The sequence below is a fragment of the Mesoplodon bidens genome, assembly GCF_964165515.1.
Source record: "Mesoplodon bidens genome assembly, chromosome: 9".
NCBI classification, from domain to species: Eukaryota; Metazoa; Chordata; class Mammalia; order Artiodactyla; family Ziphiidae; genus Mesoplodon; species Mesoplodon bidens.
In genome coordinates this window covers 69,427,519-69,441,763 of record NC_138166.1, presented here as the reverse complement: position 1 = coordinate 69,441,763, position 14,245 = coordinate 69,427,519, and the positions used below count along the sequence as shown (strand labels likewise).

At 39.1% G+C, this 14,245-nt stretch overlaps 1 protein-coding gene across 2 annotated transcripts in view; it reads left to right on the top strand.

Annotated features, from left to right (window-relative positions):
• DOCK4 (dedicator of cytokinesis 4) overlaps window positions 1-14,245 on the top strand; it is a 487,691-nt gene that overhangs the window by 265,851 nt on the left and 207,595 nt on the right. For both annotated transcript variants that reach the window (XM_081243754.1, XM_081243753.1), the window contains exons 9-12: window positions 625-706; window positions 1,244-1,304; window positions 5,303-5,435; window positions 9,436-9,524. In XM_081243754.1, coding sequence (XP_081099880.1) covers window positions 625-706; window positions 1,244-1,304; window positions 5,303-5,435; window positions 9,436-9,524 — 365 coding nt within the window. The remainder of the gene's footprint in view (window positions 1-624; window positions 707-1,243; window positions 1,305-5,302; window positions 5,436-9,435; window positions 9,525-14,245) is intronic.

Here is a 14,245-nt window from a genome sequence, read left to right as displayed (position 1 = left end):
GGCTGCTCAACAGCATTATTTGTGTTTTCATTAAATCTAGGTGTCACTGTATTTTCAATGCAAGTTCTGTAGACAGTGCGAGGTTTTCTGTTCCTTTGTGGACCAAAGAAAATTCAAGTTTCATTTCTTGGTCTCTCTTTTTGTGTTTTGGATTATAGGTTTATAAGAGCATAAAATGTTAAGCATTCTAATGAATGGTTACCACTCAGAATGGTGTCCTTGTATGATGTTTATTAAATACTATGACACAAAACATGAAAAAAAAATCTTAGGTACAAATACACAAATCACATTGTCACATGTTTTCTTTTAGTGTACTTTTTTCTACTTTTTAAAATAATGATATCACTGATATAGAAGCTTATTCTTTTCAAAGTTAATTTTTTGCTTACATATATATTTATGTTTTCTGCTTTTGCACTTGCCTCTTTGCCAGTTTTGTCAGAAGTGAAGCAAATGTTTATTGTCTTGGGTTCTCTCCTAAATTATATCTGCAGTTTTGATGTCAAATGAAAGACCGAATAAGTTTTGAGTTTAACTCTTAGGATGAAGAGCAGCTAGAAAAGTAATGAGTCCTTACATATTAAATAATTTTCAAAATATTAAACTTCTTTTCTCTTGTAGTGAGAGATTTTTCTTGAGGCTGAATAGAAATGGGCTTCCCAAAGCCCCAGATAAACCAGAACGACAGTGCTCTCTGTTTGTGGTAAGTGGATCTTGTTTTATCCAGGAGGCAGATTCGTTCTTAAATACTTTATCTTATTTAAGAGAAATAAGTTATTGTGAGAGAACATAGTAGATTTGCTTAAACTTTGTAAATAACACATAAATTACAGTAGTGCCCCAAAATCTGAATACCAGCATTCACAGTCACACCTTTGTCCCTTAGTGTGTATTAGAGCCTGTCACACTATGGCCAAAGCCCAATGGTGATAGGGCTCAGTATGGCAGGTGGTATTTTGTATGTACTTAATAAGTGTTTAAAGAATGAGTGAGAGACTGAAATAAGAATGGGCTTTCCTTTTAAGTCTTATTTGACATCATAGGCTTACAGTAAAGTTGATTGCAGTGGTATTTTAGAACAGGATTTGAACTTTATGCTTCTGCTACAGAAATTCCATTAAGAATGTCTATGTTTATCTTTGTCTTCTGTTATTTGTGATGATTATGTGCTATGTATGCCTTTTAAATGCTTCTGCATAAATTATGAGTTCTAAAATGACCAGACTTTGTTTTTTGGTAGGATTTGGGTAGCAGTGAGCTAAGAAGGGACATCTACATCACCGTGCACATCATCCGAATTGGTAGGTATGATACTTGGTGTGACAGGAGCACGACAGGGAGAATTGCTGAGAGGTCTCTATGTAGTTGTGATTTATGTGATGTCTAGATCAGAAAGAAGTCAAGGCCACATTTGAATCCAGTAATTACAGAATTTGGGAATTGTTCCCTGGTCTCCCCAGACTTTCATATCACCATAAATAGATTTTGTTCTCTTTCCGTGTAAGTCCTTAGTTAGTTTGTTGTGTTTCATTTTGTTTTATTGGACTCTCTAAACATATTTGATTCAAACACTTGGTATTTGGTTTTTTTTAATTCTAATTTCTGTTAACAGCATAAATTAAACTTCTAGGAGCTGGATTTCCTACAAGTTTATGAAACCAATTGGCATTTTCCAAAGTGCAGAAGGCCGCAGAGCATTATTACAGAAAGTGCTATAAGAAAAGGGTTATGAAATACTGAAAACGTTGTATATATTTTTCAGTTGTATAATTTCATCAGCTTATTAAAGGGTCTGAGAAGTCCTACAGGGAAATATAAAAATGCTTCTCTAACTTTGTTGACCCTAGCTTTCTCCAAATTTGATTTGACTGTGGGAACATTTATATGATGTAACATTTATTAACATCTTGCACAACACACTTTGAGTGTTCTACAGTGAACTTGCACATCAGAGCCAAAATGTGGTCGCTAGTTTTTACACATATAAGGCATGTAAAAGCAGGCATTTTATGGCAGAAGAAGTACATGGTGTAGCCTACATCATTTTTCTATTACAGCTAACCAGCCGATGCTGGGAATTGCTTCCCGCTTCCTCATTAACTGTGCTACATGACTTGCTGGGGATACTTCTGCAGGATAGTGATATCTCACCATGCGGTCCTGCACAGTGATCTTTATTTTTATAGTTTTTTATTTTATGCACATGATAACCACATTGTGCATTGAGAGAGACTATAAAACATGTCATTTCAATATAGATTTTCTAAGTATTTTTTTTCATAAAAATCTGTTCTGAAAACCCATTTCATTTTATCCTGTTTTTATATTTGAGGGACAATAGAAATAAATAAAAAAGTAAATGGTTTTTGGTTTTGTTTTAATTTCCTTTTTATAGATGAGTGTGGGGTGGGGTGGAAATTGGAAAGAATCTTTCAAAACATTGGAAAAGTTGTAATGCGTGTTGCTGTGTATTTATGAGATAAAGCCTCTGTTCCCAGGATGGCAGGGGTGCAGTTTATGTAATTCTTTTTTTTTTTTAATTTATTCAAATTTACAATAGCAGTTGTTAATGTAAAATGTGGTTCTGGATATCTTCATGTAAACATTGCTAAAATTAGAATATAATCTTCTACAGCCTTGAGAAAAAATGTAAACCACTTTAGCTTTCAGAACTTTTTAAAAGGTATCTATAGGTTTTTGGTGGTAGAAACACACACGGTAGAGTAACCACATGCCCTGCTTGCCCATGGCCTGGGCAACTCTGTCCTTCACTCCCAGGATACAGCTGAGGAAACCACTTCACAGTATTACCCATCACAGGGCTGCCTTTCAAATACCTGGCATTTGATCTTGTATTTTTTACTAAGATTTTTTATGATCATTAAGTCATCAGAATGAATGTTGAATTAGAAATTATCTACCCTCCTTCCCTGAGCTTTGGTCAAATTAATTCTTTATTGACATTACTACAAAAACTTGTCTGATGATTACTCCATAAGACTGAAGGTAAGAAACTCTAAGAAAGATTAAGACTTAGTCTGCTGCAGTGAAGTTAAGGAGTGGGAGATTCTTGTCCATCAGGGACAGATACTTCTTAATTTTTCTAGAGTATTCCTCATACTGTTTAATGGGAAAAGGGCATGCTGACCCTCACTGGCTGCAGAGAGCAGGAAGTAATAGCACCTGCCTCAGAATTTAAGCCCTGATCTTTGATTGGAAAGAAGGGGAGGAAACAAAGAGAAATAAATAGTTTCCCCACGCCAGATTCGTGAATAACTGTATGATTTCTATTCAGCAGTGATTAGGTCAACTTACATCAAAACAATGGCCATTCATAACTCTGAAGGACAGACTTGAACATTAATATTTACATCATTTACTTATCGGCTCAACAAACTTAGTAGGTCTTTCACCACCATTCATTTACACTCACCACGCCTTTCAATAAATTTAGGAATGGCTATCCCTGTCTGAACACGGATAGCCATTCCTGGCTTTCACCATAAAACAAAAGCGCCTCTAACCTATTTTCTACCGCCAGGAACACCCATCCCTCTTTATCAGTATATTAGTAATTATCGGAGCTATCGGCATATTCATCCAACCAGTAGCCCTAGCTGTATGACTAACAGCTAATATTACAGCCAGGCACCTACTAACTCATTTAATCGGAGGAGCAATGCTAGCCCTAATAATCATTAGTTCTACTACAATCTTCATTATTCTTATTTTATTTTACTTATTTATTATTATTATTTTTTTATTATTGTTATTTTACTTATTATTCTTGAATTCACAAGTAGTCAAGTTTACGTATTAACCCTATTAGTAAGCCTTTACCTACATGGTAATACCTAATGACCCACCAAAACCATGCATGTCATGTAGTAAACGCCAGCTCCTGACCTCAGAGGAGCCCTCTCGGCTCTTCTTATAGTATCCGATCTAGCATATGAATCCATTTTAGCTCAACATTCGTATTATCCTTAGGCCTGTTAACCAATATATTAATAATATATCAACAATGACAAGACATCATCCAAGAAAGTATGTTTCAAGACTATCACACATCAGTCGTTCAAAAGGGACTTCGATAGGGAAAAATCCATTATTTCAGAGGTCCTCTTTTTACTGGTATCTTCTGTGCTTTTTAATCACCTTAAGTGGTATTCCAGCTTATATTTATAAGCATTTCTCTAAAGATGATATATTACAGAGGCAATTCTCCTTTATTACTGAAGAATGAAAGACAAATTGGATGTTGCCATTCCTTTTTTTTTATTTTATTTTTCTATTTAACATTGTATTTGGGGAGTGCTAGAGTCATGCAGATGTGCTGTAGGGGAATTTCACTCAGATGGAAACAACTTACGGATCCGTTACCAAGCATCTGGAAACAGACTTACAGACTTTTTTCATTATTTTTCCTCACATTAACTTGCTATATTACAGCTCCAGTGTGCTTTTTGCTTTCAGTCTTCAAAATAACCCATTGGTAATTAAATGCAATGATAAATTAAAACAGCATCTCACCCACACATTTAAAAATGTCTAACAATTTAAACAAGTTGAAACTGTGTCAGAGTAAAAACCATACCTGGAGATTTCAGCCTGGGTAGGAGTCAGGAAAGAGTGTGCTCATTTGATCACCTGTGCTTACTCGCTATACCTTCAGGGAATCTCAAACTGCTTCCTTTCAAAGGTGAAATATTTGAAATGGTTTTTAAATATGGCAATTTTAAAAAGCAGAAAATGAGCACCACTACTGCCTTTTTTTTTTTTTTTCAGTACACGGGCCTCTCACTGTTGTGGCCTCTCCCATTGCGGAGCACAGGCTCCGGACGCTCAGGCTCAGCGGCCATAGCTCATGGGCCTAGCTGCTCTGCGGCATGTGGGATCTTCCCAGACCGGGGCACGAACCCGTGTCCCCTGCATCGGCAGGCGGACTCTCAACCACTGCGCCACCAGGGAAGCCCACTACTGCCTTTTTTGATGTGAGCCTCCTGGGATGCCGTCATGAATGCTTGGGGGAAGGTACCCAGACATAGGCTCAGCTCCCATCTTCATGTTTTATAGATAACAGCTGATGGCCAGAGTTTACGCTGCGTGACCTTGGGCATGCTAGGTGGTTGGAGGGGAGAGTCCAGAGCTGAAGCAACTTCTTCAGTTGCCCCAAAGCTGCGTCTTTTCCATCACCCAGTTACATTTCATATGGCCTATTTTATAGCTATATGTATCTCTATTTAAGGCGAATTAATCAAATGGCTCCTTGGGCCATATGTGCTTTTTAATTGAACAGGTCGGATGGGGGCAGGAGAAAAAAAGAATGCCTGTAGTGTTCAGTACCGACGACCCTTTGGCTGTGCGGTTCTTAGCATTGCTGACCTGCTGACAGGAGAGACAAAAGATGACCTCATCCTGAAAGTGTACATGTAAGAAGCTTACACGCGCTGGGGGCTGGGGTGGGCGCAGAGGTACGTGGGGACCCTACGTGGCGAATCCTGCTTTTCGTGGGTAATGGAAGAGCCAGGGATGGGTTGCATTCATTCCTCAAAAACTCAATAATCTGTAGGTTCACTACAAGTGAGCCCACAAATCAACATTTGCCTGTCAGAGGAATTATGAAATCAAGAACCAGAAAATACAGACAGTATATCAGTTGGGTGGACCATCTACTGCATAGAGTACCTCCCGTGAATTTAAAGCCTAACATGTCTTTACCCTCAGAGAGTTCATTTGTCCTTGGAAAATGGAAATCTTTTTTTTTTTTTTTTTTTTTTGTGATACGCGGGCCTCTCACTGTCGTGGCCTCTCCCGTTGCGGAGCACAGGCTCCGGACGCGCAGGCTCAGCGGCCATGGCTCACGGGCCCAGCCGCTCCGTGGCATGTGGGATCTTCCCGGACCGGGGCACGAACCCGTGTCCCCTCCATCAGCAAGTGGACTCTCAACCACTGTGCCACCAGGGAAGCCCGGAAATAGTTTTTAATATAAATTAATTAGAATTAGGAAAAGGAAGTTCAGGTCAGGTGATTTCCCTCTTACTTCGTGTATTACTAGTTTGCTAGGGCTGCCCTAACAGCACCATAAGCAGTGAGGCTTAAACCACAGGAATTTATTGTCTCACAGTAATGGAAGCCACAGATCCTGGATCAAGGTGTTGACTACATTGATTCCTTCTGAGGGCTGGGAGGGGGAAATCTGTCCCCTGCCTCTCTCTCCTAGTTTCTGGTGACTTGTAGATGCATCACCTGATCTCTGCCTTCATCATCACATGGCTCTCTCCCTGCTTGTGCGTCTGTTTTGGTGTCCAAATTTCCCCTTTTTATAAGGGCACAGTTATATTGGGTTAGGGCCCACCCTAACGACCTAATTTTAACTTTATTAACTGTGTGAAGACCCTATTTCCAAATAAGGTCCTCAGAATGTGGGTTAGGACTTACATCATCTTTTGAGGGTCAGTGGGAGCAGACACAGTTCAGCTCAGACACTGCACTAAGAAAATCACTTAATGTATTCCAAATCCTAAGTTTTTAAAAATGCACATGGTTTTGGATCACCCCACCCTGAGCACCTCCCCACAGGACTGAAAATTGAGAGTTGACATACAGTGACATCCTCAGAGCAGACCCATGGGGGGTTGAAGGATGGGGGATCTGCTTTCCACATTCCCGATTTGAGTGAGCTTGCTTTAGTTTCTGTTCTGGCTCTTGAGTCGATGTATCTAATGTGTGCCAATAGTTTTTCCATATGTGGAGGGAACGCACGTGGTGCACTGCCTGTGGGACATATATTTCAAATTGCTTTTTGACCACAGCTGCAGGGTTTCATGGATTTATCCATCCTCTACCCGGTGCCCCTGGGACCTGTGCCACACATTTGCTAATTAGTTGACAAAGATTTGCTTACAGCCTGTGGTTTAGGACTGGAAACTCTCTTTATCTCTTTTAAGAGCAATAAAATCTGTGACCTTGATTTTAAACTTGAAAACTTCTGGTGAAACTAGTGGGTAGTAAAGCACGCTACTCTTTTTATCATATGGTCGGGCTTAAATCCATGATAATCCCCTTTCTATACTCTACTGGTGTTCATAAAACATAATTTAATTGCAATAATACTAATGATAATAGCCACCATTTACTTTGTGCTAACTACATTCAAGGAACCGTGTTAAACACTTTGCATGTGTCATGTCACTTTATCCTCATGACAAACCCATGAAGCATTTGCTGTTGGCTCCGTTTCCACATAAGGGAAGAGAGAGGCTAAATAATACCCAAAGTCATCTGGCTAATCAGAACAGGAACCAGATGTGAAGTCAGGACTGTCTGACTCAGAACCTGAGCTCTCATGTTATGAGGTTGTATGTTTCCTGGTGTTATTTCACACCACTGTCTAGTGATGGGACAGTGATGCTGTTAGGTGGCATCGCTTTTCAAGAAAACTAAAATTCCTTACAAGCACAGTCTCAGTGTTTCTTAGAGTGATCTTTCCAGGTGTGGGTAGCAAGTGTTAGATTTATCTCGCTACTGGGAAAACTGAGAGACCCGAAGTTCCATGCATCCCCTTTGATTATGCAGCCAGCAAAGGAAGACACATAAATTCCAGTTCTGTGGTAGATGCTCAACACCCATAAAAATAAATTGTCCTGCTCTTTGTGGTTGTTATTGTCTGTTTTTTCAAATGTATCAGATAAGGTTTGGGGTTGTTCTTGCTGCAAGAGAGATCCCTTAAAAATTCCAGTTCAGCAAATTACAAATCTGTTCCAGGAAGGATGCTAGGCAGTCAAAACAGTCATTGTAGATTAAGAAGAAACTATGAATATAGTAAAACGTTTTAGGGAAGTGCCTGTTAGAAACAAATTGGAAGAAATTTCTATTTGTTAAGGTGACCGAATCCCTAGCCCATCTAGGACTCAAAACAGAGAACAATAACAAATGCCTCATTGGAGCCCAGAAGATATTTCGGTCACATACTTTAGGAGCTTTTATTTTATTAGGAGTTTTGTAGGTTAAAAGCATGACTTCTGAAGTTATGACTTATCTATCTAATAAGAAGCAAACCATCTTTCTCCCTTCCCAACTGAGTTGAACTAAGAAAACTGGAAACAGAATGTAGTAAATGGCAATTTTGTATCTTACAGCTGGACAGGTGGAATGGTTTCATTTCATCTTAATTTTCCAGCCTTCTAAGAGTCAGTGGTCTGTTTGGTATCCTACTGTTAACTGGTTCAAAAACAGCCTCCATCCTGTTCATCCTGGAAATAAATAGTGATGAAATAGTGATGAAATAATTATTGGCTATAGACAAGATTGTGAGGAAAAGGACTCTATACTCTGGAACATTTTGATTAATAGTGTATAGAATCTTTGGTATTCAGGACTCTTGGGAGGGAGCCTTTGTGGCTAATAAAAGATAGTAGTGAATTCACAAACACGTCCAGATAAGGGAGGCTTTCCCTAGCCTAATTGGGGGAGGCCCAGCAGTAAGGAGATAGCAGACCCAGATATTTACGAACCATCAGGAGTTACCAGTCAGAGGGAGATCCATCCAGTCATTCATGCAGCTGGTATTTTTTAAGCACCCACAGTGTTCAAAGTACTCAGGGGAACACAGATATCTACCAGTCCTAGATTCAATCCTCAAGAACCTTCAGTGTCTCCTAGGTGAATGTACCATGTATACAAAGATAGCATGAGTCAGTGACTGACAAGAGCTGAAAGACCAAGGTACAGATGGTTGTCAGAGTGAGAAGATGGAGAGATGCCTTTTGGCCTACAAGTGGAAAATCTGGAAGGGTTACCTTAATTCCCCTTCGGTAAATCCTGCCAGCCTTTTGCCAGTGCCATCTGTGTTAACCTCAATTGCATTTTGCTTGACTAGTTGCATTTTGATGCTAGCCAACTTGGTCATGATATAATAGGTGGAGACTCGCTAATGAGAATTAACATTTTTTGAGCATTTACTATATGCCAGGCATTATCCTAAGCCCAAGCTTGTTTAGTGTTCTAGTATTTTACCCCCATTTCACAGATGAACAAATCAAGGTACAGAGAGAGTAAATAACTCCCCAAAGAACATAACTCAGTTAATAGTGAGGATTCGGATCCAGGGAGTCAGACTCCTATTCAGTACTTCCTTCCAGTGTATGCATTGTTCTCTGAGACTGGGGGGATGGGGAGCTCTCATTATCTGAATTGTTCATCCCAGCCACTTCTGGCATGAAGTAGTTGGTCATGCATGACCGGAAATGGTCATTCCTGCTCATCTTGAGGCAACTATGCCAAAACTGACAGTCGCTTGCAGTGGGTTGTTGAGATCTACAAGGAGGTTTAAGGAAGTACATTATAGTGGTTATAACAAAAAGGGCAGGTGTGCTAGTAAGGTCATCTCATGCATCATCAAAACTTAACAGAGTGGTCATGTTTTCATAGGTGTAATACAGAGAGCGAGTGGTACCAAATCCATGAGAACATCATCAAGAAGCTGAATGCGCGTTATAATTTGACTGGCTCCAACGCAGGTGAGTAAATAGGTCTGGCTGAGTCCCTACACTTTTCATTTCGGGTGCTTTCTTTTATTTGTCTGTGAAGAAGAAAACGATCAGCCCTTTGTTTTTTTCTCTACTCCCTAAAAATGCTCAGTCAGCATTCTGGTATGTCTCCTTTTTCTACGATAGGCTTGTAGCTGTAACTCTAAAAAATATATTCTATTCTGGTTTGAATCAAGGTAGAGTATCTGCATTTGTTCTATAGTACCAAGTCTTGGGACCTCCAAGTTGTTACTGATTGCTAAAAACCAAAGGACAAATATGCCTGGTTTCAAGACTGCTGTGTGGAATGGGTTTGATAAATAGGAATTTTTGTCAGTAAGGTCCAGGGAAAACATGCTTCACTGCCTATAGCTACAGTTTTAGGTATAGAAAAATGTATGCATGCCTGTCCAGCAGGAACTGAAATGTAATATAGCATTATAAGTTATATATAATACATTATGTGTCACGTAGTCTTATACTAGTAATATACTATAGATTGTATTATATTATATAGCATATCTAGATCATATAGTATCTAGAGTGATGGCTTAAAGTTTGATCAGTAGACAAAAACTTGGTGAATATTGTTTGCTCCCTATCCCACCTTCAAACCCATGTTGAAGCAAAATAAACTATGCAGTTGTGCGCTTTAATTACATAAAGAAACCTCAAATCAAATTAGCTGGTATTTGAACTGAATGCATTGCTTTTTGTGGCTGATTTTTAAAGTCCCCTGAATATAGATATTTGTGTGATAGTCCCACTTGCCTGGCAATTAGAAGAACCTGAATTTAAATTTAGACCACCCTTTTTTCAGACCTGTGCACATCTTGCCAGGCCAACAGTACCCACAAAGAAAAAGTAACTGCAGACAGAAACTTTGTGGTTCGGTCCCATGAGAGCCATAAGTATCCACAGCTCACACGTGGCAGCGCTTCAGGCCGCAGTGAATGGTGAGGTCAGTTTTTTCTTCCCTCTCCCAAGAGCTGGGGAGGTACCTTGGCTTTTCTTTGATTCACACGAAGTTCTACATCTACCACTAAATAAACAAAAGACTTGCACTTACTGTTGAAGGCAGAGGAGTCTCTGAAGGGCCAGATTTTAGTAGTGACTATAACATGAAATAATACCAATACTTCAGAAACTGCTATGTACACTTGTCTTCACTTTTTCTGTGAAAGAATTAAAGTAGTGCTTACTGTGTAGGGACCAAATGATTTATTTTAAATGTACCTTCAATAAGATGGTAGGGCTGCTGCTTTTTAAAAACTTACCTTGCCGAATTCATTGGCAAACTTCTAGCCAAATCCATTAGTTTTGTTCAGACCTTTTGGTGTTTCTTGATACCGTGAACTATATCATGAACTGTATTCTGTACCTGTGCTGTCCACTTTGATAGACACCAGCCACCTGTGGCTGTTGAGCATTAGGCTAGTACAACACTGGGATTGAGGCGTGCAGTAATTGTAAAATACATACTCGATTTTGAAGACTTGATGCGTATAAAATGAATATAAAACATCCCTTTAATAATTTTTATGTTCGTTATATGTTCAGAGATAACATTGTGGATATATTGGTTTAAATAAAATATATTACTGAAGTTAATTTTGTTTCTTTCTACTTTTTAATATAGCTACTAGAAAATGCTTAATTTCATAGGTGGCTCATATCATAGTTCTGTTAGGCAGTGCTGCTCTAGACTTGATTTAAAGAATTTTCTTTTTGAGTTCTTTTGATGCCTCACAAACATTCATTATGCCTTGCTCCTTTCCTTCTGCCCACTAACTTTGGGTGGAGAAGTCTATAACCATTATATATCTTTTTCTTTCTCCCCAAGAGTGCCATTACTCTTAATTTGGTTGCATTTGCCTCCTATGTGAATAAATAAATATAAAACTAACCCTGACCTTCTGACTTTTCCCATATATTCCCTTCCCTCCTTACCATCATTGATTCAGTCTTGACTAAGCAGGGTGTGTTGGCCTGCTCCAATATACTTCATTCCAAACTCCTTGTCAACTCCCAAGCCTTTCCTCTTTCCGATATGCCTTAAAATCCTTCTGTTATTGGGTCATTTGAATATATCATTGTCCAGACTGAGGTGATACCCAGTTGCCTCTTGAATCATGGTGAAGTACTCAGTGATGGGCTTTGATTTATACGTCCATATAGATTCCGTTAACATAACTGACCCTGTATCCTATGAGATCAGGATACCAGTCAAGCCAAAGCATAAATTTCTCTCTACTTACAGATGGGAGTCATCTCTTAGAGAGTATAGCCCCAAGAGCTTTGCCTCTGGAAGTGGGATGTCCTAAGTTTGAATCAAGTTTTACTGGGGTAGTAGTAGTGTCTTCCTCTAAGGGTTATTGGAAGGATTAAAAGAGAAAATGTATGCAAAGCATGTAGCACAGCACTTGATGCATAATAAGTGTCTATTCAATGTTAACTATTATTATTTTTTACCCACTTTGGAGTAATCATCTAGAATATTCTACCCCTTCCTCTTTAGTCAAGTCACCTTGTTTCATTTTCTCAGAATGGATCCTGATTTGATCTTCTAAACAGAGACTTTGAGAATAATGCAGCTGGATTATTGACAGGTTGAATCATTGAACTGACCCTTCCTACTCTGTTTCTAACAACTCATCTGTGCCCAGTTGACTGCTAACATCTCTTCCCAGGTCTTCCTTCTGATTACATAGATTAACTCCAGGAAGGAAAGGCAGCACATTCTATTTCCTTGGGAAGTTCTCCGAGTGCTTAGACATGCTCCCCACGTTCCATGTGCTTTGTCACTTTTATTGACCAACTGACCACTTATTCTTCCTGGAATCCTGTGTGAGGCTACCAGAAAGCGAGATCCAAGCCATGTTATTCCCTGGGTGTTACCTGTTGTGTTTGTAGCCATTGTGCTGAAATGAAAAACTACTTGTGCATCTTTGGAAAGAGTAAAAGAAACCGTTAGACTGTAGAGCCCTGTCTACCAGGTTTCCTCTCCTTTTGGCAGAATCAGTCCTCCATTTTGCTGCCTACCGTTTGATGCTTAGATTTCTCGGCAGCCGAATGTATACTCTTTATACTTGGCTTTTACTGCAAAGCCCCGTCTGCTTTCCTGTCCTTAAGACCCACCCCTCTCCATCCTCCTCCTTTCAAGCCTGAGTTCCAGCCAGCGGCATGCAGCCAGCATCTACCTGCCTTGTATTTCTTTGGTCTCCTCCTGGTCTCTTCTAGCTCTCTCAAGGCAAGGCAAACCCAGCCCTAAGCTTGATCACTCCAAAATACTGCTCCAGAGGGAGAAAGCTCAGAAAGAAACTTTTAAAAATTAATAAATTAGCCCTTTACTCTTTCCAATTAAGTTTCCACTCTTCAGTCCTGGTGGGTCACTGTTCTGTTGTCACTTGTCTTGAGGGAAGGCAGTTATAAAAACAGCAGATAGGGTTTTAGGAGCTGCTCGGCTTTATTATTGAAAGGGAGGCATCTGATGGCTTACTTAAGGGGGAAGCAAGGGTATACAAAATTGAAGTTGGAAATTGGGGTGCCTGATGTTTAAACTATCACAGTGGTAAGATACGTTGACTTTTTCTCCTTGGACCATGGAGTAGTCGATTAAATGGAAACAGTGCAGTCAAAGAGAATTTTCAAGAGAATTGAGTTCACTCAACAAAGTATTGTTTTTTCCCTGCTTTCCTCCTGCTGTTCCTTGGTCATTGTACTAAAAAAAGAAAAAAATAACAACTTTGAAATTAGTTTTAGAATCAAATTCTACCACCTACTTTCCAAGCCTTTTATGCTTCATTGATGTCCTCCTATCTCTTGGAGTTGTAATCTTGTCTTTTTAATAGATAAAAGGATTTGTCTAGATAACTGGGTTTTTTCCCTCTAACCTAAGACTTATGTAGCAAAGGTACATTAACCACTATCTTTATTGAGTTTAGAAACTGGGAGAAAATTTCAAGTGATTCGTTTAATTTTTAAATATAAAAATATAATTGAATTAACATATCTGTATGGTTAGATTTAGTTACGTTCGGTAATTTGAAATTTCCAAAGTTGTACTCTGTGGGAATTTTAAAATCCAAAAATCATATTGTGAGAGTTTGAAATTCTAAAAATAGTCATTAAAATGAGCCTGGTTTAGGTTTATCCAGCGAATTGTTATTGTAAACATCATTCTGATAGACGTTAGCAATTGAATTCTAGGAATGTGAAATAAGATTGAGCTGGTATTGGGTTCTGTGACTTGAAATAAATTATGTAAAAATCCTTGGCTCCTGTTCAGTAGGTACTAAGAGAAAATTCAGAATCTTTTCATATTATCTGTGTGTTTATGAAATCCTATTTCCTGTAGTTTGCACATGTAACTTACAACTAGCAGAAATCATATTTGCTAATCAGGTCAATTTCTACAATCTGCTTTTTGCCTTAGCAACATGAGCGTTGTGGTTTCATTCCTGCCGAGACTACATTTTAACCCCCACGGAAGGTTAAAAGGAGCTACCTAGATAAGGAGCCCACACATACAAGGAGGGCAGTTTAACTCTGTGGAGGAAGCGAACAGTGTTCTTTATTTAGCTGAGGTGAAAGGAGGCTTTTGAGAGAGTTAGATTGCATTTGGGGGATTGAGCATCCTGTCTTCACATAGTCAGGTGGTCGTTTAATTCAATAGTATTGAACTGGTGTAATTCTTAAAGATTGTGTCAGTG